A 25,322-nucleotide genomic window follows, 5' to 3' on the forward strand; every position below is an offset into this window, starting at 1 on the left:
GCTGGAGATGTTCCACTCCCTTAATCATCTTTGTGGTTTTGTGCTAGGTTCTTTGAAGTGGTTCCCTGTCCTTGAACTGAGTGGCCCAGAACTGGTCACAAGCATATCAGTTGAGTTATCATACATCTCATACAGATTTGTCTCAGCCTAACTGTGCAATAATATTCAAATCATAGAGTTGTAGCATGCCTTAGGTTGGAAGGAATCTTAGAGAGCCTCTGCTTCAAACTCCCCACCATGGGCAGGGACACCTCTCAACTACACTTGGCTACTCAAGGCCTCATCCAGCCTGGCCTGGAACACCTCCAGAGAGGAGGCATCCACAACCATCCTGAGCATCCTGTTCTAGAGACTATTCATATACCAGTGCTCTGTAGTAGAACTGGGCTTTGATGCTGCTTTCCCTCTTAGACAGGATGCATTTTTAACATAAAGGTCTTATTTTTTGCAGACACATGCAATGAAACTGAATCCCCATGACCAGTCCTTAGAATTATCACCACTCCAAAAACAAAAGGTACTGTAACTAATCATACACCTATCTGTATATTACTTAAACTGGTCTTTAAAAGTTCTATGATTCCTATAGTATCCTTGTGCTTTGTTGTTTTGCTTTGAGTTTTAAGAAAGCCTGGTAAATTTTCTAGGCCTCCTTTTGCTAATTTCCTGAATATCCACATGGTAAAACTCTAAGAAGCTGACTGAAGTCAGAGAGAATTTATGCAGGCATATAGAACTCCTCATATTCAGTGTAGTTTGAGAAGAGAGTATATAAGACTTCACCAGTGTAAGAAACAAGGTTCTATCAGATACACTTTGCAAGTTAAGCTGCTATTACACAACATCTCTACTGATTTGCTGCTATTAAAACATTTTAATTGACTTTTGGGACACAATGTAAGCAAAGGGTTAATTTACAGCTAATACCTTTGGGAATATTGAAAGGAGCAGTAACACTGGGTTTAATTCTGAAACTAAAATGCTTTTGTGCTACCTGTTTCACTCCTAAAGTGATTCCTAATATTTCAGCAGTTTGATATGGTTCATTAAGATTTGCTTTTAGATGTTTTTTTAGATATTCTGGGAAATCTGTTAAATGTCTGTAAAAATCAAAGCAGAAAGACAGCAGGCTTTCAAACTTCTGATGCAGTGAATGGATTTTCAGAATTCTGCATCAGAAGCTTCTCCAAGAGGAAAGGTGGAGGAAGGTGTAAGAGAACTGTTCACACAGCCCCATGCATTGCATGTGCTGTAGCTTATGGGACATGATTCTGGCTGCACAGTTCTTCCTGAATTCACTTTTGAGTGCTTGGATAGTGAAAAAGGTGTAGTAGTACATTTACAATCAACAGACTCTTACATTCTTCTAATACGTGCACTTGGATGTTAGTTTCTTGTGAAACACTCTACCTTTTAGACTGCCTTTTTAGTCCCCTTGCACAAATAGTTTCTCCTCTTATTCATATGTTTTTGTAAGCTTATTAATTTATTTTGCTGTCATTTGTCTTTAATGCTTTCCTTCTTTCTTTTTAATTTTCTGCTTCTCATGTGGAATAGAAGAACAATAAAAATGTGAAACTGAAAAGAGATGGTAAGGGTGGGCTGAAAACCAAGGATTCATATTTATTGAAGGAGGGCTCAAAATTAGACTCTGCCTCTTTACAAAAGCAGCCTTCACGTTCAGAATCACTGGGACAAGGTTTAGAAAACAGTAGTGCCTTTGTAGGGAAGCCTGAGGCCAAAAAAAACACAGGGAAAGGGACATCTGAGCATGCTCAAAGGGTTAGTAGGTTGAAAAATGGTGTTCAACAAATGACTAGGGAGAAACACAGATTAATGAAAAGGGAAACAGAATATGTGGAAAATCCTGAATTTGTCAGAGAGGCTGCAACTTATAATCCTCCCACTGAAAACCAAATTTTGACTGCGAACCCAAATTCTTCCAGTAAAAAGTCAAAAGTTGTTAATTCTAAGCAATCCCTTAAAATAAATGTACTCCCTTCTGAATCGAGGGATCAGCCCCAGACTGATTCATTAATAGCACAAAAAAACAATCTTGTTAAGAAGCAAGAACAAGAAGCAGTAGAAAGTCGACATGAAAAAGAGGATCTTGTTGAAAAGTCTGATAAATGTGTCGGAGGAGAAGGAAGTGAAGGGCAGAAAGCATTGAAAAAAAAGGATCACGTTTTGAAGCAAATAGCTGTAACTATGTCATCATTTTCCAGTGAGGAAAGTAGCAATGATCTTGCAAAATACATACTTAAGAGTAGAGTAAAAGAAGAGGACTACTATGAAGGCAGAGAGGTGCACAAGGCAATGAAAACAGTAGAAAAAGTGAAAGATCTGGACTTAGAGAAAGAAGACAGTGAGATTGAGGAGATTCCAGCTGCAAACACTGAGAAAGAATTTGTAGAAAAGGCTGATGTAAAGAGCTTGAATGAGGAAGAAACAAATTCTGAAGCTAAATATGACAACGATGGGCACTTAGAAATTAAGAATGAGGAGGAATCTAATCAAGAGCAGGAGAGTGAAAGCAGTGAAAAGAGTGAAAAAGAAAAATCAGGTGAAACAGTTGACAGTGAACATGAACTAGGGGAGGAAGAAGAAAAGACTGGGGTTACCAGTGATAGAGATGAAGTTTCAGTGGAAAGAGATGAAGAGGAAGAGGGAAAAGATAGTGAGGAAGATAATGAAAGAGAGGAATCACAGGCTGAAAGAGAGAGTGAGAATGAGGATGCAGAAGAGACTGAGAAGATTAATCAGGAAGATGGCAAAGAGCAAGGAGATGAGGAAAGCAGGTTGATGGAGGAAGAAAAAGAGAATATGGAGGAAGAGGAAGAGTATGCCAAAGAGGAAGACACTGAAAAAGAAAAAGAGGACCAAGTTAAAAGTGAAGGAAGAGATGAGAGTGAGGAAGGTGAAGATAGAGTGGGTGAGGAAGAAAAAGAGGAGGAAGAAGAAAAAGAGAGGGAGGCAGAGGAGGAAGGAGAAGATGAAAATGAAGAAAGCAAAGTAAGGGACAATAAAAAAGATAAAGAGGATGAGTTTGAAGAATCATTGGCAGGGAAGGAAGAAGAGGTATCTGAAGAAGAACAGGGAGAGCAAGATGCATGTGGGAAGACTAAGGAAGTGGGGAAGAATGAAGCGGAAAAAGAAGGAAAGGAGGATGCTGAAGTGGAAGAGGAAGGAGAAGATGAGGAAAGTGAAGAGTCAGAGGCAGAAGCAGAAGAGGGAGTAAAAGATGAAAGAAAGGAAGAGGAGGACTGGGGAAAAGAAAACAAAGTGGAACAAGATGGGAAAGAGGGAGAAAGGGTTGAAGAACATGAGGAAGTGGGGAAGGAAGGAGAAGAGGGTTTTGAAAAGGATGAAGAGGGAGAAGAAGATGGAGGAGAAGAAGAGGAAGAGGGAGGAGAAGAAGTGGAAGAGGGAGAAGAAAAAGGGGAAGAAGAGGAACATGAAGGGGAAGAGGTAGAGGGAGAAGAAGAAGAGGAGGAAGGGCATGTGAGAGAAGAAGAGGAAGGGGATGTGGGAGAAGAAGAAGGGGATGTGAGAGAAGAGGAGGAGGAAGGGGATGTGGGAGAAGAGGAGGAGGAAGGGGATGTGGGAGAAGAGGAGGAGGAAGGGGATGTGGGAGAAGAGGAGGAGGAAGGGGATGTGGGAGAAGAGGAGGAGGAAGGGGATGTGGGAGAAGAGGAGGAGGAAGGGGATGTGGGAGAAGAAGAGAAGGAAGGGGATGTGGGAGAAGAAGAGGAGGAAGGGGATGTGGGAGAAGAAGAGGAGGAAGGGGATGTGGGAGAAGAAGAGGAGGAAGGGGATGTGGGAGAAGAAGAGGAAGAAGGGGATGTGGGAGAAGAAGAGGAAGAAGGGGATGTGGGAGAAGAGGAAGAAGGAGATGTGGGAGAAGAGGAGGAAGGGGGTGTGGGAGAAGAGGAGGAGGAAGGGGATGTGGGAGAAGAGGAGGAAGGGGATGTAGTAGAAGAAGAGGAAGAGGCGGAAGAAGGAGAGGAAGAAGAGGAACAAGGAGGGGAGAAGGAAGAAGAAGAAGAGGAGGAGGAAGAAGGAGGAGAGGGAAAGGAAGAAGGAGGAGAGGAAGAGGAGGAAGAAGGAAGGGAGGATGAGGCTGGGGGAGAGGAGAAAGAAGAGGATGAGACAGAAGAGGAAGAAGAAAAGGCAAAAGATAAAAGAAAAAGGTATAATAATAAGCTTCAAGAAAAGAAAAGCAAAAGCAGGAAGCCGGAGAAGCCAGGGAGTCCTGCTTTCCCAAACAGTTCTAAACAAAAACTGCAGTCCAAACAGCATGTAGCAAATGGCTTACATAATTCAGAGCAATTTTGGAACAATGTGCTGCCTCATTATTTAACACTGAAGTAGCATAGACTACTGGAGATGCATTTGAAGCCTATTCAGGAAACTTTGGAACTATGACAAATTGATTTTTATTACATAAAAAACTTCACATAGTCAAAGTGTGCTATGATGCATATACTTAAAGTGCCAATTGCTTGAAGAAGAGTGAAGAAAATCCTGGAATCACTAAGGCTGGAGAAGACCTTTAAGACCTTTATAGGTTGGACTGGATGATCTTGGTCTCTTCCAACCTGCTTGATTCTATGATCGTTGAGTTGAACTGTAACCCAGCTACCATGACCACTAAACCATATACTGAAGCACCACGTCTGCAGCTTCTTGAACACCTCCAGGGATGGAGACTCCACGTCCTCCCTGGGCAGCCTGTTCCAAAGCCTCAGCAGTCTCTCAGTAAAGAATCTTTTCCTAATGACCATTTTAAACCTCCCCTGGCACAACTTAAACCCATTTCCTCTCATCCTATTGCTAGTTGCTTGGAAGAAGAAACCAACACCAGACTCATTACAACCTCCTTTCAGGTAGTTGTAGAGAGCAATAAGATCTCCCTGTAGCCTTCTCTTCTCCAGACTAAACAACCCCAACTCCCTCAGCCACTCCTTGCACAACATGCCCTCCAAACCCTTCACCAGCCTCACTTCTCTTCTCTGGACACACTCCACAAGCTCTATGTCTTTCCTATACTATTTTTCTTAGATTTGGGAAGCTTTTATAAGAGGAATAATATCAATTATATGATCGATACAGTCATTTACACAATCATCTTTATCACATATGACATATTTTTAAACCACTGAGGAGGCAAAACACATCTCCCTCAATCAAGTTCTATTGTCATGCTGACAACAGGAACTATACATGGTAAGAGTGTAACCTTCTTTGCCTTTGAGTCAAGTTCCTTAAGGTAATATATCCACTTGAGTTGCAGGGCAACTTGTTAATGTGCCTTATGTGATGGGACTGTCAATACATTATCAATGAGACATATTTATAAACCTGGGTATCAGTTCATATTCACTCCTCCTGCTTTTGCTCTGTTCACACACTGCTCAAATGTTGGAATACTCAATGTAAAGAAAGGACAAGCTGCCAAATTCAAGTGGGATCAATAGATGGATGTGTAGACCTGGGTAAATGTTGGCCTGGGCTTTTTCAGAGGCCTTATGGTTTACTTCTTATTTTGGTGACAGCACACAGTTATGTGCAACATGACAAACACAAGACTAATTATCTGCCCTAGATTACATCAGACACAGAGGTAATTTTTTACTATGACATTTGGTGGTTAGATAGAATTAAAAGTTTGAAAATAGACACCTGTAAACCATTCTTTACTTGTTTATACTGTACAATACGCAGAAGATTCCATGCCTGCCTACAGAAGACTACATCAGTCATCTAACTCTAAGGTTCTTGTGATGGTTTGGGTGTTACCTGCCCCCACACACACTTTGGAAATCACCCAGACAAGACTCAGCTGGCTCTGGAAGAAAATGGATTAATTAGAGAGACGAAGGGTGATGTTAGAGAGAAAATTCAGCCCACAGCTCAGGCTAAGAGCGATTCCCTTATCTATGATTGGATTCTTGTTCTTATACATCTCAGCAAACCTATGAGTGAAGTAGACATCACCCTTGTTTCCCTTTCACAGCCTGTGATGCAGTTCTTCTCACCAAAACATTCTAGCTAGCTTCAAACTAGCACAGTTCTCAAGAAGAAGAATATGTGCACTTTGTTGCAGTGTGAAATGTGTATATGTTTTCAGGACATTGGACATTTCCTCATTGGAGGAGATTGATGTTTTATCCTCCTAAAAATCACCAAAAGGAGGGCAGTGTAACAAACCAAGAAGCCAGATGGAAGAGTAGAGAAAGTGGCACAAAAGTCTGAATTCTTTTTGGAAAAGATGAAGGATGTTATTATTTCTGGAGTTTCCTTAAAATACACTGGGCACTGTTGAAAAGAGACCATCACCTTCATCTTGACACTCACCCCTCAGATATTTATAGACATTGATCAGATCCCCTCTCAGCCTTCTTTTCTCCAGACTGAACTGCCCAGGTCCCTCAGTCATTTTTTATAGGACAGATGCTCAAGTGCCCAAGTCTTCCTCATGGCTCTCTGCTGGACCTTCCCCAGCAGATCCCTGTTCTTTTGAACTGGGCAACCCAAAACTGGACAGAGCATTCCAGGTGTAGTTTCACCAAGGCAGAGCAGAGAGGGAGGAGAACTTCCCTTGACCTGCTGGACGTGCTTTTCTTAATGCATCCCAGGATGCCGTTGGCCCCCTTGGCCACAAGGGCATTTGTTGTTCCTCTCTTACTATGTGGTCTGAGAAAGTTTTGTAAACAGATCTCAGCATTGACATTGTCTGGAAAAAAACATTTATTTAAATCCTATTTGAAAATGAGGCGAGGAGAAGAAAGGAATCAAAATGAGTGAATATCAGTCAACAAAAGTGTTAATGGAGTCGGTACTCAGGTTGAGGTAATGAAATGTTGTTTTGTAAGATGCTGGCATTAAACTCTCTTTGACTCAATGTCTCCAGAATTTATTTTCTAAGAAGGCTGGGATAGATGAATAGTTTTCCAGTAGATTCTAGTCCAGTTCTGTCCTTCCTACCTTAGTCCCCCCTCCTATATTTGACATTTGAAGGTAAGTCACATGCCGTGTCTGAATCAGTTACTACCCTCACTGCATTTTGTCACTGTGAAGTTTGTTTCAAGCTTTGGAAATTCCTGGAATACATTGTCTTGGCATCAGCATGTGTAAAAACCTTTGGAAGACAGGAAGTATCTTCCAATTCCAGTGGAATGGGTTATATTTTAGCATTTCCTTTCTGAAGACAAACAGCTCTCTCTAACAATGTAGTCCTCAGGTATTTTGCAGCAGTGCAGTATCATCACTGAACTGCTGTGAAAAGACTTAGGTTTGAAACTAAGTGGAACTAAGCTTTGTTATTTTATCTTTTTTAGAGAAGATTAAGGTGTTGCTGTGTTTAAACTTAATGTTGAAGAGTGTTTCTATAAGCTTAAAACTGTATCTGTGGGATATGACATCTACTTATTCATGATTCTAAAATTCAGCTTTGGAAGAAAACCACTGCGAAAAAGAATACTTCAGGGAGTGAGGGGGGGAAGTGAGAGCACTTTGAAGCAATTCCACATATAAATCACAGAATCATAGAATGGTTTAGGTTGGAAAGGACCTCAAAGATCATCCAGTTCCAACCCCCCACCATAGGCAGGGACACCTCACACTAGAACAGGTCGCTCAAGGCCTCATCCAACTTAGCCTTTGAACATCTCCAGGGAGGGAGCATCTACAGTCTCCCTGGGCAACCTGTGCCATTGTTTCACCACCCTCACTGTAAGAACATCTTCCTAACATCTAGTTTAAATCTCCCCTCTGCCAGTTTAAATCCATTATTCCTCATCCTGTCACTACAAGACCTTGTAATTAGTCCCTCCCCAGCCCTCCCGTAGGCCCCCTTCAGATACTGGAAGGCCACTACAAGGTCTCCTCAAATCCTTCTCTTCTTTAGACTGAAGACCCCCAAGTCTCATAGCCTGTTCTCATAGCAGAGCTGCTCCAGCCCTCTGATCATCTTCGTGGCCCTTCTCTAGACTCGCTCCAACAGTTAGGGCTTGGAAGGGATTTGTAGAGATTGAGTCCAGCCCCCTTGGCAAAGCAGGATCCTCTAAGGTAGGCCACACAGGAGCACATCCAGGTGGGTTTGGAAAGTCTTCAAAGAAGGAAACTTCATAACCTCTCTGGGCAGCCTCTTCCAGTGCTCCATCACCCTCACCGTAAAAAAGGTGTCTCTCCACATTGAGATGGAACCTCCTGTGTTCTAGCTTGTACCCATTGTGACTAGTCCCATCACTGGACACTGTTGAAAAGAGACCATCACCTTCATCTTGACACTCACCCCTCAGATATTTACAGACATTGATCAGATCCCCTCTCAGCCTTCTCTTCTCCAGACTGAACTGCCCAGGTCCCTCAGTCATTTTTTACAGGACAGATGCCCAGTCTTCCTCATGGCTCTCTACTGGACCTTCCCTAGCAGATCCCTGTTCTTTTGAACTGGGCAACCCAAAACTGGACAGAGCATTCCAGGTGTAGTTTCACCAGGGCAGAGCAGAGAGGGAGGAGAACTTCCCTTGACCTGCTGGACGTGCTTTTCGTAATGCATCCCAGGATGCCGTTGGCCCCCTTGGCCACAAGGGCATTTGTTGTTCCTCTCTTACTATGTGCTGATAGCATGAAACTTCCAAGGAGAATAAAGGAAACCAAATTATGGACATCTCCTGCCCTTTGTTTTGTCTGGATGAAAATCCATTGGATGTAGAACTGATCTTGTTTTGTGGATCATTCCTGTGGTAAGGGAAAAGCGGAGTATTGCTCCAGCACTTCTAAGGGCTTTCCACAGAGTTGTTACATAAATTGCACACTGGTCCAATCTTTTTTGGGCTTTGAGGAGACTTTGGGATTCCATTAGCATAACAAGTTGAATTTTATGTAGTTTAACTCATACTAGTTTATAAAGTTTGGAATTTTTTGGAAATTCAGCATTTGTTGTGAGACACAAAAAGGTTTCTGTGCAGTCCTTAAGCCACATGGCATGAGTACTCCTGAACTACTAAAAATCCTGCAATAAAGAGAGAGGAAAAAAAAAAACCCAACAACAGCTGCTCAGACCAAAAGTCTTGTCTAGTCTAGCATCTTTTTTGTCTACCATAGACTATAGACAACTGCTCAGACCAAAGGTCTTCTCTAGTCTAGCATCTTTTTTGTCTAACATAGACTATAGACAACTGCTCAAACCAAAGGTCTTGTCTAGTCTAGCATCTGTTTTGTCTACCATAGTCTATAGACAGCTGCTCAGACCAAAGGTTTTGTCTAGTCTAGCATCTTTTCTTTTCTACCATAGACTACAGCCAACTGCTCAGACCAAAGGTCTTGTTTTGTCTAGCATCTTTTTTTCCTACCATAGACTACAGCCAACTGCTCAGACTAAAGGTCTTGTCTAGTCTAGCATCTTTTCTTTTCTACCATAGACTACAGCCAACTGCTCAGACCAAAGGTCTTGTTTTGTCTAGCATCTTTTTTTCCTACCATAGACTACAGCCAACTGCTCAGACTAAAGGTCTTGTCTAGTCTATCATCTTTTTTGTCTACCATAGACTACAGCCAACTGCTCAGACCAAAGGTCTTGTCTCATCTAGCATCTTTTTTTTCTACCACAGACTACTGGTGAATGCCTGGCAAGAAACAGAAGAATAGAGCAAGCATGTAGTGTTCTCATGTGCAGTCATCCAGTATACAAAATGTATTCAGTGTATTCAATAATTCAGCAGATGTATCTGTTATATTTAGCAGCCATTGTTCTTTCTTTCTTTCATTTCTTTGAACCATGTAGCATCTAGTATGTGTTTTTGCAAAGAACTTTTAGATTACATTATGCAGTTGTGCTGCCATTCAGAGAGACTGAGACAGGCTGGAGAGCTGGGCAGGGAGAAATGGAATGAAGTTCAACAAAGGGCAAGTGCAAAGTCTTGCACTTGGGAAACAGCAATGCCATGAGTCCCTGTCTCTCTTGAACTAGGGAGCTCAAAACTGGACATAATATTGCAGGTGTGGTCTTAGTGGGTCAGAGCATAGGGGGAGAAGAACCTCCCTAGCCCTGCTGGACTCACTTTTCCTGATGCCCCCCGGGATGCCATTGGCCCTCTTGGCCACAAGGACACATTGCTGGCCCATGCAGAACTTGCTGTCCACCAGGACTCCAAGGTCTTTCTGCACAGAGCTGCTTTCCAGCAGGGCAGCTCCTAACCTGTACTAGTGCCTGTTTTTATTCCTCCCCAGATGCAGCCCCCTGCATTTGTCCATATTGAACTTCATGTGGTTTGCCTTTACCCAGCTCTCCAGCCTGTGCAGATCTTGCTGGATGGCAGCACAGCCTGACAGGCTGTTGGCCACCCCCCTCAAGTTTTGCAATCTTGTATCTCAACACAGCAAAGAACATTCTCTTTCCATTAATGGTATTTGTGGTGTGAATTTAGTCATTTAACAAAGGTATTATTAAATACTCTAAAACAAAGGAGAATGATTAAAGGCAGAGCAGCTTTTTAATTGCAGTCTGAGGTTTTTCTTACCACTTACAGACTGGATTGATGAACCTGTGAACTCAACCTGTGCTTCTCTGCATTGCCTGTAATTTTATCACGAGTATTACTGGAAGCAGAACCAAGCTCAGAAATAACAGGATCTGCAGGCAAAATAATATTGTTAGATCTGTAAAAAGGCAAAGGAAAAAAAAGGCAAAGTAAATGTGAAAGGGCAAACTCTCAGCTGATTTCTGAGTGTGCCATTCAGATAAGAAATGGTGTTTAGCACCATGGCACTTTGCAAGAAACCAAACGAATCTTTTGCTTGTGCAAATGGCAAACCTAGAGTTAAGTCCTCAGAGAAGTTCTGAGGAGGTCTTAGCCACTCACTAAGTTGTAGTATTTCTGCACACTTTGTCAGATATTTTAGTGGTGAGAGGAGAGATTAGCTTTTGCATGTTGAAAGGATTTGGGAGAGATAGCTGTGGCCTTCAGAAAATCCGCTCTGCTGAATGCCACAGAGGCTTTGTTTCCTCACTGCCGAAAGAAAAAGCAAGTATGCTTTATCACTGTACTTATTAAGGGTTTGCTTGGCAACCTCGTGCTATAGAAATTGTAAACAAATAATGTCTCAGCAACAAATGTTATCTCAAACCCCCGTGCATCGTTAGGAAATAATTTATTATCAGGGGCCTGAAATGTCAAGTGGAAAGATATTTCCCGTTCTAGCCTTCACAAATGTTCCAGCACTGAAAAATCAGGCATGGTTCTTTTTCCAGGCAGACTTGAAGTACCTGAAGGAGGCTTACAAGAAGGATGGAGAAAGGCTGTTAACAAAGGCCTGCAGTGATAGGACAAGGGGTAATGGCTTCAAACTGAAGGGAGGTTGTAGCCAGGTGAGGAGTGGCCTCTTCTCCCAGACAACCAGCAATAGAACAAGGGGACACAGTCTCAAGTTGCGCAAGGGGAAGTATAGGCTGGATGTTAGGAGGAAGTTCTTCCCAGAGAGAGTGATTGGCATTGGAATGGGCTGCCCAGGGAGGTGGTGGAGGCACCATCCCTGGAGGTGTTCAAGAAAAGCCTGGATTGGGCACTTAGTGCCATGGTCGAGTTGATTGGATAGGGCTGGGTGCTAGGTTGGGCTAGATGATCATAGAATCATACAATCAACCAGGTTGGAAGATACCTTCAAGATCATCCAGAAATGTCTTTATTCCATAGTAATCTATACACAGAGAAAGGCAGCAGTAGCAGTTAAACTCACTAAATTACCCACTGAGGCACTATTTTGGCCAAAACTGAGTAAGGTCATGAAGCTCAGATGCACAAAATTCATCACAGAATCATGGAATAGTTTTGGTTGGAACAGACTTCCAAATATCATCTAATCCAACTCTCCTACAGTCAGCAAGGACATCCTCAGCTAGAACAGGTTGCCCTGTTGAGCCTCACTTTGACTATCTCCAGGGGTGGGGCCTCAACTACCTCCCTGGGCAACCTGTTTAGTGTTCCACCACTCTCTTGGTAAAGAATTTGTTCCTAACATCCAATCTAAATCTACTATTAATTTCAAACCATTGCCCCTCATCCTATCACTGCAGGCCTTTCTAAGCAGTCCCTCTCCATCCTTCTTCTAGGCCCCCTTCAGGTCCTGGAAGGTCACTATTAGGTCTCCCTGAAGTCTCCTCTGGTCTGATCAACCCCAGCTCCCTCAGCCTGTCCTCATAGCAGAGGTGTTCTAGCAGAGATGTACCAGAAGATGTGTGCCAGCTTCCTCAGCCTGTGCCTCATAGCAGAGCCCCTTGATCATTTTTGTGGCCCTCCTCTGGACCTGCTTCATCAGGTCTGTGTCCTTGTGTTGAGGTGAGGTCTCACCAGAGCAAAGTGCCAGAATCACCTCTCTCATTCTGCTGGGCATGTTTCTTTTTATCCTGAAGAATCTCCTGTTTCCAGGAAAACCATCCCGAATGCATGGAAAAACTAAAGCAAACTTCTAGAAGAGTTATACTAAGCCTGTGCAGTCTGTTTAGTCTGCAAGGTCATCTTTTGAAGACCAATGTTCTGCTGCTTTGATTTATTATACTGGAGGTACAAAATTTGTAAGGTGGTTTTGTAGTGCTGAGCACTTCTTTGTCCTTGAAGAAAAATGGAATCTCAGGCTTAAATGAAAGTGGTTTCAAATATCTGTACTTGTGTGTTCTTCACTACTTTTCACTTTCTGTGTGTGACCTTGGCCAAGTCAGGTTCTCTGCATCTCAGCCTTTGTGGTGACACTGTTTCAGTTATTCTTACAGCATTATCTTCCTGTGAATCAGGAATTTAGAGTGGAATAAGAAAATAAGCTGCCTAAAGCTTGGTGAATAATGCAGGGATTATACATACCTATATAATGTAAGCATGTGACATAGTATATGCAGATAATACAGATATAATACATAAATAAAGATATATATTTGCTTTAATTAGTAGCATCAAATTCTCCAGAGATTAGTGGCCACAGGATTCATCTATTAAAATACAAAGGGTATCTCTAGTAGGACAGAACTGGGGATGTGTGATTGGAAACCTGCAGCTTGGAGAGGCACTTGGGGGTCAGCAGTGCGCCCAGGTAGCCAAGAAAGCCAGTGGCATCCTGGCTTGTATTTGAAACACTGTGGCCAACAGGAACAGGGAGGGAGGTGATCATCCCTCTGTGCTCAGTACTGGTGAGGCCAGGAATTAATATTTGGCTTAGTTTAGGCCATTGTACTTTTGCAATGAGAGGAGGAATGTTTCTGCTCAAAAAATACTGTTTCCTGCTGTTATAACACATGAATAGCATAATAATGGCAATCTGACCAAGCAGGGTAACAAAGGTATAATGGGTTCTTTTTCCTTTTCCTCCCCTCTACTCTGCCCTGGGGAGGCTGTATTTGGAACATTGTGTCCAGTTCTGGGTCACTCAGTTCAAGAAGGACCTCAGGGAACTGCTTGAAAGAGTCCAGTGCAGAGCCACAAAAATTATTAAGGGAGTGGAACATCTGCCTTACGAGGAGAGACTGAGGGAGCTGGGTCTCTTTAGCTTGGAGAGGAGGACACTGAGAGGTGACCTCAGTCATGTTTATAAATTTGTAAAGGGTGAATGCCAAGAGGATGGAGCCAGGCTCTGCTTGGTGATGCCCAATGGCAGGACAAGGGGCAGTGGATGAAATTTAAGGCATAGGAAGTTCCATGTAAACATGAGAAAGAGTTTTTTCACAGTGGCAGAACACTGGAACAGACTGCCCAGGGGGGTTGTGGAGTCTCCTTCTCTGGGGATGAATTCAAGACCTGCCTGGATGCATTCCAGTGTGATCTAGGGCATCCTGCTCTGGCAGGGGGGTTGGACTGGATGATCTTTCAAAGTCCCTTTCAGCCCCTAACTTTCCGTGATCCTATAAGTTCTTTACAAAAAGAACACTTGCAGTCTTTACAACTTATTTTAAAATGCTCCAGGCCATTTAATTTTGGTAGATTGAAGTTTTATCCTAAGCTGAAACCAATTTAAATTCTAATTACAGTGTCTGTATTAAATCAAATTAATCCCAACACTGTATCTCGTGTTGTTGAATTCATTATCTCGGGAAACAGATTTTAATTAATTTTTTTTCAGTGTTGGAATTATTGCTTGTGTTAATTACACATATTTCAAACATGTTAAATGAGTATTTTGTTTAGAAAATAGAAGTTTGTTTAGAATCATAGAATCAACCAGGTTGGAAGAGACCTCCAAGATCATCCAGGCCAACCTAGCATCCAGCCCTATCCAATCAACTAGACCATGGCACTAAGAGCCTCATCCAGTCTTTTCTTGAACACCTCCAGGGGTGGTGACTCCTCCACCTCCTGGGCAACCCATTCCAATGGCAAATCACTTTTGCTTTCCTATTAAGGAGACACAAGTTAGCCAAACATAAAAGTCAGCCACACTCCAAGTGTTCACTGCAGCTCTGTTTGTCAAATTTCGTTACAATTAGCAAGCCTCAGACGAAGGCTTCTTTGCCCTTGCTCTATCCTTGCCATATCTACAACTACCTGAAGGGAGGTTGTAGCAAGCTGGGGGTTGGTCTCTTCTCACAGGCAACCAGCAATAGAACAAGGGGACACAGTCTCAAGTTGTGCCAGGGGAAGTATAGGCTGGATGTTAGGAGGAAGTTCTTCCCAGAGAGAGTGATTGGCATTGGAATGGGCTGCCCAGGGAGGTGGTGGAGTCACCATCCCTGGAGGTGTTCAAGAAAAGACTGGATGAGGCACTTAGTGCCATGGTCAAGTTGATAGGCTAGGGCTGGGTGCTAGGTTGGCCTGGATGATCTTGGAGGTCTCTTCCAACCTGGTTGATTCTATGATTCTATGATATCTTCTTAGTCCAATTATGATGTATAGCTAACTGGTATAGGATGAGGACCATGATACCACTGTGCAGCATGAGTTTCAAAACTGTGTTTTGGCCATTTTGTCAAAGGAACAAAACTTGTCTGGGGATGAAGAGACAGATGATTATGATGATGATGATTATGAAGAAGTAGAAGAAGAAATGGAAGAAGAAGCAGAAGAAGAAACAGAAGAAGAAGCAGAAGAAAAAGAAGAAGCAGAAGAAGTAAGAGAAGTAGAAACAGAAGAAGAAGCAGAAGTAGAAGAAGTAAGAGAAGTAGAAACAGAAGAAGAAGAAGAAGAAGAAAAAGAAGGTAAAGCAGAAGAAGTGGGAGGAGGAGAAGGAACAGAGAAAGAAGGAGAAACAGATGTGAAATGTCAAAAAGAGAAACGTTGTAAAACACCAGAGGGAGAGAAAAACAGTAATAACACTGTGGAAACCATAGAGGTAAAATCATTTATTCCTATTTATTACTGGAGTCTGAAAGAGTTGAGTTCTATAAATCACATTAGTCTGAATGTATGCTTTTGAAATGCAAAGTTGTTGTTGTTTGGGGTGGCTATGGTAGAAGGAGGAACACAGAATAGTTGCTTGTGGTTGAGCATTTTTGAACATGTTTGAAAGCAGAGGTTTCATTGTTTTGTCTCTATATAGCCAGAAGAGACTACTCAGAAAGAGACCATCATTCAACAGGGTAAGGATACAATTCCTAACAACTGGACCGTTACGGACATTCTGTTAAACAAATAAAACCTTTGCAAAAGATGAAGCTTCTCTAAACAATCTCTTCTTATAAACATGCTGAAAAAATACAGTTATTGGTAAAGCAGTTCTTGAGAGGTGATGAAATTTAGAGGCAAAAAAATATTACTAATTATTCATAATTTGAAAGAGAAAATACTTGTACTATGTATTGGAAGAAATCCACAAGAAGGACTTTGTCTTAGCAGGACTGTGTCATACTTGCCAAGAGCAGCTCTAGACATGCAGTGGCACACAATTGTAATGTCTCTCTCAAGCAACTTCTTTAGGTGCTGTGTTTCTTCACTTCAGCATAGTGGCTTGTCAGAGGTCTTTCTGATCTCTGTCAAGTGGCACTTCCTCATTACCTTCACAAACAGATTATTTTAGGTGAAATAAGTTCATGGCCGAGCACTCTTCAGATATACTGAAGAAGTCTAGATGTGGCCTGCAGTGTGAATTGCATATGCCTTCAGAAAAGCTGAGGAGCATGAAGCTGGCTGTCCTGTGTGCAAGATGAGTGAAAAAAAAACCACTTAGGAATTCTGGAAAGATCTAGAATTGTTCTTTTGAAAGAAAAAAACCCCAAATGTGGCATTAAACAAAATGACTACTGCCTTAATATTGAAGAAGCTACACCACTAACTTGCAATACTTTAATGGAAATAGTTTGTCAAGAATGGATGCTTAAATGTTTTTCCATTATCCACTGATCTGGAAGTTCTAAATTTATGGCATCCTAAAGGGGATACAGGAAAATTTAAACACATGAACATCGACTCAAATGGAAAAGTTCTTCCTTTCCCAGAATTGTTTCTGTGGAATAAAATTCATGCTGAACCATAACTCCTGCCTTTGGAAGTCAGCTTTTCCAAATTGGAGTCTACTTTCAAAGTCATTGTGCAAAACACTGTCATCTGTCAGCAAGAAGGAACTATGAGTGTGAAGCCAGAACGTTTTATATGTCACTGCCATAAAAGCTTTGTTGTATGATCCACATTTTTAGGGACTCTTATTAGAAGAAGATGTTATTTTGGGGTTTTTTTTCTGCTGTAATTTGCAAGATCCAGAGGGAAGCTAATGTAAGGGTTTCTGTTATTGTAGACAAAGAAAGCACTGATAATCACACTGTGAATAATTCTTCAGAGAAAGCTGATGACCAAACAATTGGAGGAATTGTTGGGAGGAAGAAGGTAGGTGACCTGATTTGTCCTTCTGATTTTACCAGTGACCAAGCAAGCAGTTACCCACCTGAAGTGAATACCTCAATTTACCTCATCTGCATGAATAATTAAAACTGTTGAGCAGCCTGTTCCTTCTGTTTAAAATTTGGGTTTATTTTGTGATAAAATAACTTGGAATTGTCCAAAGAATTGCTCTATTAAAATAAACCATAGTACTTCAGTCAGAAGAAATGAGCTAAAGCCTGTTATCACCTGTTTGTGTACAGCATGCCCACAGAAATAACAGGTTGTTGCTCACATCAGACTTTGGTGAGCTGAAAACTTAGGACTTGATTCCTGTAGGAATCTGAAAGCAGCAGCTGCATCAGTTGACTTTGTATCTATTTCCAGCTTGCACTGATTTAGTGTGTGCTGTCAGCATAGGCTGAGGGAGCTGAGGATGTTCAGCCTAGAGAAGAGAGAGAAGACTGTGTGAGGACCTTAGAGCTGCTTTCCAATACCTCAATAGAACCTACAAGAAGGCTGGAGAGGGATTTTTCATCAGGGTGTCTAGCAATAGGACAAGGGGGAATGATTTTATACTGAGGAAGAGTAGGTTTAGACTGGATCTTAGGAAGAAGTTCTGCAGTATGAGGATGGTAAAACTCTGGAATAGGATGCCTAGGGAGGCTGTGGATGCCTCTTGCCTGGGGGTGTTCAAGGCCAGGTTGGACGATGCCTTGAGCAGCAGAGTCTAGTTGAGAGGCATCCTACCCAGGGTGGAGAGGTTGGAGTAGATGATCTCTAAGGTCCCTTCCAACCTAGACCACTCTATGATTCTATGAGATACATCTATATATCTATATCTACCTATATATCCATATCCATATGGATATATAGCTATAGAGATAGGTATCCATCTATCTATCTCTATCTATTTAACTATATAGATAGAGATAGATATATAGATATAGATAGAGACAGATCTCTCTCTCTCTCTCTATATATATATATATAGAGAGAGAGAGATACCTATCTATATAAATCTATATCTCTCTGTATATCTGTCTCAGAGATTGATCGATCAATCTAGATACTTATATGCATGTTAGGGAGCAGCTTACATGGAATTTCTTACAGGCTTAGTATCCAAAGGCTTCTGCAGAGACTGGCTGCTGTGTTTCCTGTTGAACAAAGCCCTTAAGTACCAATTAAATTGGAGCACCTCTGCAATCTCACCGACATGAAAACAGTGCCATGAACTTCAGTGGAACTACACGTGTGGATATAGTGAAGCGCATTAAGCATTTACTGCTCTGGGGCTCTGCAGAGCTGAGCCTAAATTTTTGCCTCAGAGTCTCATTTGAAAGAAATAACTTTGCACCACTTGCAGTACTTTGTGCACCTTGTAAAAAGCGTGTAATTTGACAAAACACAGTAACTTCAACTCCTCTGGTTCATTTGTGCTGTGTTGATGCATATCAAACACTGGAGCAGAGGGTTTGCCATTCAGATTTTTTTTTCAGTAGTCATTTTGGTTTTGAGAAATCAGTTATTTTACCAAGGAAGAAGTTGCATTGGTGTGTACAAAGGGCTTTGTGAGGTTTTTAAACCTTGATTTTCACAGCTAAGTGTTTTGGGGCGTGTTATTTACTTGTTTTTTTACTTCAGTTCTCCCTGTTTAAGCGGAAGCCACTGACAAGCCAGAAGAATGAGTGTGGCAGACAGGAAGATAAATCTGGAAAGCCATTGCAGAGTGAAGAAGAAAGAGAAAAGGAAGATGGCTCTGGCGAAGACAGTAAAGATGAAAACCAGAATCATACACTGGAGAATTCCAGGGAAACTGTGACTAACCAGGACAGAAGGATGAAATCTTCTACTTGTATATTACTGTAACACTGCTATAGTATGTAAGAATGTGACACTTTTAAAGCACACAGTGCAATTTTTACTTGAAACCAGTTATGACTCTCTGGAAGTGTTGATGGTTGCACTTTTGATTTAGCTGATTGCTGTGATTTCAAACATGCTGACCATTTTCTTGCTATTTATTGGTAATTTTAATAGTTGCAGCTGATAAGGCTTATCAGCATCTGGCTGGAGTTCTGTGGCCTTAACTGCTGGTCTTGTAAAACAAAATATATTTTTTTATGTGAAAAGTTGAACACAGGCATTTTGTGTGGGTTTTATTTGCTAAATAATTTTACTCTGTTCCAGCTTACAGAATACCACTTGACATTTATACTGAGTACAGCATGATGCTCTTGCAAAATTGGAGTATTTGATGTAAGATATACTGTTTGATTTGACAAACTAAGGGGAAATGTTAACATTCACATTTTAAAGAGGGCACTCGGCTACTTAGACATGCATGTGCCTCTTCTGGTCACAAAAACAGCAATGAAACATTCAAGTTAACATAAAATCATAGAATCAGAAAATCAACCAGGTTGGAAGAGACCTCCAAGATCATCCAGTCCAACCTAGCAGACAGCCCTATCCAGTCAACTAGACCATGGCACTAAGTGCCTCATCCAGGCTTTTCTTGAACACCTCCAGGGATGGTGACTCCACCACCTCCCTGGGTAGTCCACGCAGGCCATTAGTGAGGCAGTTACTTAAGGAAGTGCCTGGTTTCATATCTGGCAGCAGACCCACTACAATCCCTAAAAGTAGTCTAAGTATGTACGTGAGTATTCTGCCAAACTGGGACTTGGAAAACCTTTCTGACCTGTTGGAAGGGCACAAAGGAGAAAAAGGATCTGGGAGTCCTATTTGACAGCAGGTTGACCATGAGCCAGCAGTGTGCTCTCGTGGCCAGGAGGGCCAATGCCATTCTGGGGTTTCTTAGAATGGCTGTGTCTAGTAGGACAAGAAAGGTTCTCCTGCCCTTCTACTCTGCCTTGGTGAGACTCCATGTGGAGTAGTGTCCAGTTCTGGGTCCCCCAGTTCAAGAGAGACATAGAACTGCTTGAAAGAGTCCAGTGCAGGGCCACAAACATGATTAAGGGAATGGAACATCTCTTTTAAAAGGAGAGCCTGTGGGAGCGGGGGCTCTGCTGCTTGGAGAAGAGGAGACTCATAAATGTTTATAAGGATGTAAAGGGAGAGTGCCAAGAGGATGGAGCCAGGCTCTGCTCAGTGATGCCCAATGACAAGACAAGGGGCAATGGGTGGAAGCTGAGGCATAGGAAGTTTCATCTGAACATGAGGAAGATTTTTTTTCCCTATGAGGGTGACAGAACACTGGAACAGGGTGACCAGGAGGGTTGTGGTGTCTCCCTCTGTGGAGATATTCAAAACATGCCAGGGCACGTTCCTGTGTGACCTGCTCTAGGTGATCCTGCTCTGGCAGGGGGGTTGGACTGGATGATCTTTGGAGGTCCCTTCCAGCCCCTGACATTCTGTGATCCTGTGATTCATTTCTGAGAGATACTGAACACCTTCATTCCTGCTGAGAGCAAGCTGATGAGGCTTTTTCCCCTCACAGAATCAGGCCAAATAAAAACTGGACATCCTCACTGTGGTTACATTGGGGTTCTCATCTTACATTCTTTGAACATCCATACCTTAATGAGTCTCTAGTGAAGTTTTTCTTACAGGAAAATAATGTAACCTGGAGTACATTGGTATGCTAAACATCACTATGGGCTAAATAGTAATGTTTTTCTCATGCAGCATGGAGACTGAACAGCAGGAGAAATGAATCCCATTACTCTTACAGATAATCAGAATGTTTGTTTTCTGAATTAGTCCAAGGAGTAGAAGTGACAAACCCACTCTTCTAATTAAACCCCACTATTCTAATTACCATCATTCCCTCTAAATAACATTAGATTACTGAAAATGTAGTCCAAGGGAATAAGAAACATAACGCTTAGCATGATGAATGTGATCCAGGGTCTGTTTTCCCCCTAAACTGAAAACTAAGCATGCTAAAATGGGCTTAGTTTTTAAGGATGTGCACAAGCTCTAGCTCACCTATAAAATAATGAATTACTTCTAAACTGAGTACTTTTCAGAATGCAAGGAACAGAAACTCTGAAAAATGCGATTCAATTTCACTGACATGCAAGCACATTTTAGTATGCCTTTGGGCATATTTTGCCTTCAGATTATTAGTTTCCCTCGTTTCAGAGTTGGTTAAGTTTTATGTAACATACATAGTTGTTAATCAGTCTGGAAGCTGATTCACCTGAATGCTTTATCCCTGTAAGGCAGTGCCTAGATCCCTTCCCGGGACCTCTTCTGCACTACATTAAGCATCATCCTAAAAACTTGAATGCTTGGGTCTTCCTTTGCCAAAGTTAATTAAGATTGTTTTGTTTCTGTTGTTTTTATTTGGGTGGTTGTTCTGAGTTCTGCAATGACCCTTCCATAAGCTGTTTTTCAAAGTGCATTATATTTACATATTTTCTTGTTTTCCTGAGTGCACATCTGGTTTGTGTTCCACTCGGATGCTGTTGTGAATAGCAAAGAAGTGGAAAGGAAGACATGAAGTAAATAGTGTCCTCATTAGTTGAAGTAACTATTTGAAAGTGGAGATTCACCACAGAAATTACTGTAAGGAAAGATTCTCTTTAAAAATAATGGATTAATTTCATTTAAAAAAATACTACTTTAAAGCAGGAATTTCTCTTAAACCTAATGCCACAGAAGTTTATTTAAATGTTTCTAGTCTGATACACACTAAAGGCATCTGGGGCACTTGCACGTTCATCTACCTGATCCATAAGCTTTGTTTCAGAAGGAGCAGGAGCAAATGAATCCATTCAGATGTCTTTTTTTTTTAACATGTCTTCTTCAGCAATAAAAAAGATCCAGCAAATAAAAGAAGTTACAATTACATATATATTAATTTAAACCTTAAAAAAGCAACAACAAATTAACAATCCTTATGAAAAATGTAGGGAGTTTGTTACTGAAAGGCTTTCTTCAACTGATGAGTTGCAGAAGTTGTAGGACCAGCCCTTATTGTGGCCATTCAGTGTCTGAAGGGGGCCAACAAAAAGCTGGGGAGGGACTTTTTAGGCTCTCAGGGAGTGACAGGACTAGGGGGAATGGAGCAAAGCTGGAGATAGGTAGGTTCAGACTGGATGTGAGGAGGAAGTTGTTGAGCCTGAGAGTGGTGAGAGCCTGGAATGGGTTGCCCAAGGAGGTGGTTGAGGCCCCATTGCTGGAGGTGTTTCAGGCCAGGCTGGATGAGGCTGTGGGCAGCCTGCTCTAGGGTAGGGTGTCCCTGCCCATGGCAGAGGGGTTGGAACTAGATGATCCTTGTGGTCCCTTCCAACCCTGGCTGATTCTATGATGTATAGGTCATTTTTCTCTGTTGTTTGTTTTTGTTTGTCTTTGGAGTTTTGGTTTTTGTTTTGTTTGATTGATTGTTTGTGGGGACTTGTTTGTTGTTGGTTTTTTTTTTACTCTCCCAAGACATCAACTTAGATCTTTATTTCTAGATGTCACAGCTCGGTCATACAACAGCATAGCGGTTCAGGACAGGTTTCCTACTATTCCATCATCGAACCTACCACTAGATGGAGGTTGTGCTCCTCGGAAGTTGTCGCTGTCTAATTCCCACCGTCTCTAGAGCCAGAAATTTTCCTTCCCCTGGCCCCTGGAAAGCAGTGAAACATACTCGCTCGGGGTCGAATTTACTGATTCAACATTCCCTGAAAGCTTTAATTCTTCTGGCACGTCGCTTGTGGCGTTAGAAAGCTCTGCTAGCTTGGCACGTTCATACTGTGCAGTTAAAAAGTTTCAGACTAGACGTGCGTGTGAAAACGCAAAGGCAAGAAAATGAAGCACTCGTGCATGTCTCAGTTCTGCATGGATGTGCAGTGGTCAGGTTCTGATACACAGACTAAGGCTAGGTGCACATGTCTGCAGCAAGAGCAGCGTGGCAAGCAGGGCAAGGGAGGGGATTCTCCCCCTTTGCTCTGCTCTCCTCAGACCCCACCTGGAGTGCTGTGTGCAGTTCTGGAGCCCCCAGCACAGAGACATGGAACTGTTGGAGCCAGTCCAGAGAAGGGCCACGAAGATGACCAGAGGGCTGGAGCAGCTCTGCTATGAGGACAGGCTATGAGAGTTTGGGCTCTTTAGCCTGGAGAAGAGGAGGATTTAAGGAGACCTTGTAGTGGCCTTCCAGCATCTGAAGGGGGCCTACAGGAGGACTGGGGAGCGACTATTGACAAGGTCTTGTAACGACAAGACAAGGGGTAATGGGTTTAAACTGGCAGAGGGGAGATTTAAACTAGATGTCAGGAAGAAGTTCTTTACAGTGAGGATGGTGAGACACTGGCACAGGTTGCTCAGGGAGGCTGTGGCTGCTCCCTCCCTGGAGGTGTTCAGGGCCAGGTTGGATGAGGCTTTGAGTGACCTGCTCTAGTGGGAGGTGTCCCTGCCTCTGGTGGGGGATTTGAGCTGGATTATCCTTGAGGTCCCCTCCAACCTAGACCATTCTATGATTCTATGATCTGAACAGAAGTGGTATTAAGTGCAACTTGCATACATATATATGGATAACTTAGAATCATAGAACTGTCAGGGTTGGAGGTGACATCAAGGATAATCTAGCTCCAACCCCCCCTGCCATGGGCAGGGTCACTTCACACTAGATCAGGCTGCTCAGAGCCATGGCCTTAAAAACTTCCAGGGATGGGGCTTTCACCACCTCCCTGGGCAACCTGTTCCAGTGTCTCACCATCCTCGTGCTGAAGAACTTCTTCCTAACAGCCAGTCTGAGTCTACCCACTTCTAGTTTTGCTCCATCCACCCTAGTCCTATCACTACCTGACATCCTAAAAAATCCTTCATCAGCTTTCCTGTAGATCCCCTTCAGATACTGGAAGGCCATGATTAGGTCTGCTTGGAGTTTTCTCCTGTCCACACTGCACAGCCCCAGCTCTCTCTCTGTCTCCATAGGAGAGGAGCTTCAGCCCTCTGATCAACCTCATGGCCCTTCTCTGGCCGCACTCCAGCATGTTCAGCTCTTTCCTGTAATAGGGCTCCAGAACTGGATGCAGTACTCCAGGTGGGGTCTCACCAGAGTGCAGTAGAGAGGGAGAATCACCTCCCTCAACCTGCTGGCCACACTTCTCTTGATGCAGCCCAGGATCTGGTTGACTTTCTGGGGTGCAATTCCATCTCTGTGTGTGTATATATGTAAATGTAAACATGTGTATATATGAGTATATATATATATATATATATATATATATATGAATGTTCAAACAGGTACCTGATGTGAAATCCCTATTTACATCCATGTATTTTCATATGAATGATGAGAGACTTCTGGGAAGCACAGGATTCATTTATGTAGCTACCATTCCTGTGCAAGTGTGTGGTGATTCAAGCAGAAAAGGAGAGCACGAGCTGTTTAGACAGCATTCTGTACAAGCAAAGATAATCATTTATCCCATGAACTTTGTGCAACCTCTCCCTTTTTATTCCAGGAAATAGCTGTATGATATCCAAACTGCACCAAATCCTTGTCCGTAGGGAAGATTTTAAGTCACACTGTTGACATTAGGGTAGTTGAAGTAAAGTGAATTAATATCATGCTGGGAAACCACTGTGTGTACCCTGATAATCAGGGTACACAAGCTTATCTTACGTGACTGTTCACAAACTAGGTAGAGATTCACTGAGAAGGTATTCACAGGCTCACAGAGTCTTAGGGGCTGACCCTCTAGAAATCATTGAGTGCAACCCTCCTGCCGAAGCAAGATGACCTAGGGCAGGCTGCACAGGAATACATCCAGGCAGGATTGGAAAGTCTCCAGAGAAGATGACTCCACAACCTCTCTGGACAGTCTGTGCCAGTGCTCTGTCACCCTCACCATAATGAAGTGTCTTCTCCTGTGTTCTAGCTTGCACCCATTGTTCCTTCTATCACTAGGCACCACCAAAAAGAGACCATAACCTTCATCTTGACACCCCTCAGATATTTGTAGACACTGATAAGATCTCCTCTCAGCCTTCTCCAGACTAAACAGCTTCCAGTCGCTTAGTCTTTGTATGCAAGATGTTGAAGTCCTACTATCATCCTCCTAGGTTTTGATCATAGAATCAGTCAGATTTGGAAAGGACCACAAGGATCATCTAGTTCCAAGCTCCTTGCCATGGGCAGGGACACCCTACCCTAGACCAGGCTGGCCAGAACCTCATCCAGCCTGGCCTTAAGCACCTCCAGGGATGGGTCCTCAACCACTTCCCTGGGCAACCCATTCCAGGCTCTCACCACTCTCATGGTGAAGAACTTCCTCCTCATGTCCAGATCTTCAATATATTTATTAAACCATGTATCTGCTGCTATACCAAGTACTTATGTGTCAGTCAGTATCTAACTGGGAATGCAATACTGTCTTCCCCCCAATAATTTCTGGGTTTCTGGCTGGCCAAGACACTTGGTGAGTAGGACACGTACCCCTCACCAGATGGAAAGGGAAAAAGGCAGCTGGTGTTCTGAACGACTTGTGATGTATATATACTCTGTATATGCTATGTATGTGCCTGACCCAGACTTTCACGTGGAAATTTTCCATAGTA

At 42.6% G+C, this 25,322-nt stretch overlaps 1 protein-coding gene across 2 annotated transcripts in view; it reads left to right on the plus strand.

The window, feature by feature from the left end:
* RPGR (retinitis pigmentosa GTPase regulator) overlaps positions 1-18,937 on the plus strand; it is a 56,464-nt gene extending 37,527 nt beyond the window's left edge. The window contains exons 13-17 of one of the 2 annotated variants that reach the window (XM_064151929.1): positions 452-517; positions 14,959-15,315; positions 15,523-15,562; positions 16,714-16,802; positions 18,444-18,937. In XM_064151929.1, coding sequence (XP_064007999.1) covers positions 452-517; positions 14,959-15,315; positions 15,523-15,562; positions 16,714-16,802; positions 18,444-18,668 — 777 coding nt within the window. In that variant the 3' untranslated portion in view covers positions 18,669-18,937. Of the gene's footprint in view, positions 1-451; positions 518-1,557; positions 5,341-14,958; positions 15,316-15,522; positions 15,563-16,713; positions 16,803-18,443 lie in introns of those variants that run through there. The other variant, XM_064151928.1, reaches the window with a different exon arrangement.
* The last annotated feature ends 6,385 nt before the right edge of the window (positions 18,938-25,322 follow it).

This window comes from Pogoniulus pusillus, chromosome 12, assembly GCF_015220805.1.
Source record: "Pogoniulus pusillus isolate bPogPus1 chromosome 12, bPogPus1.pri, whole genome shotgun sequence".
Classification (NCBI taxonomy): Eukaryota; Metazoa; Chordata; class Aves; order Piciformes; family Lybiidae; genus Pogoniulus; species Pogoniulus pusillus.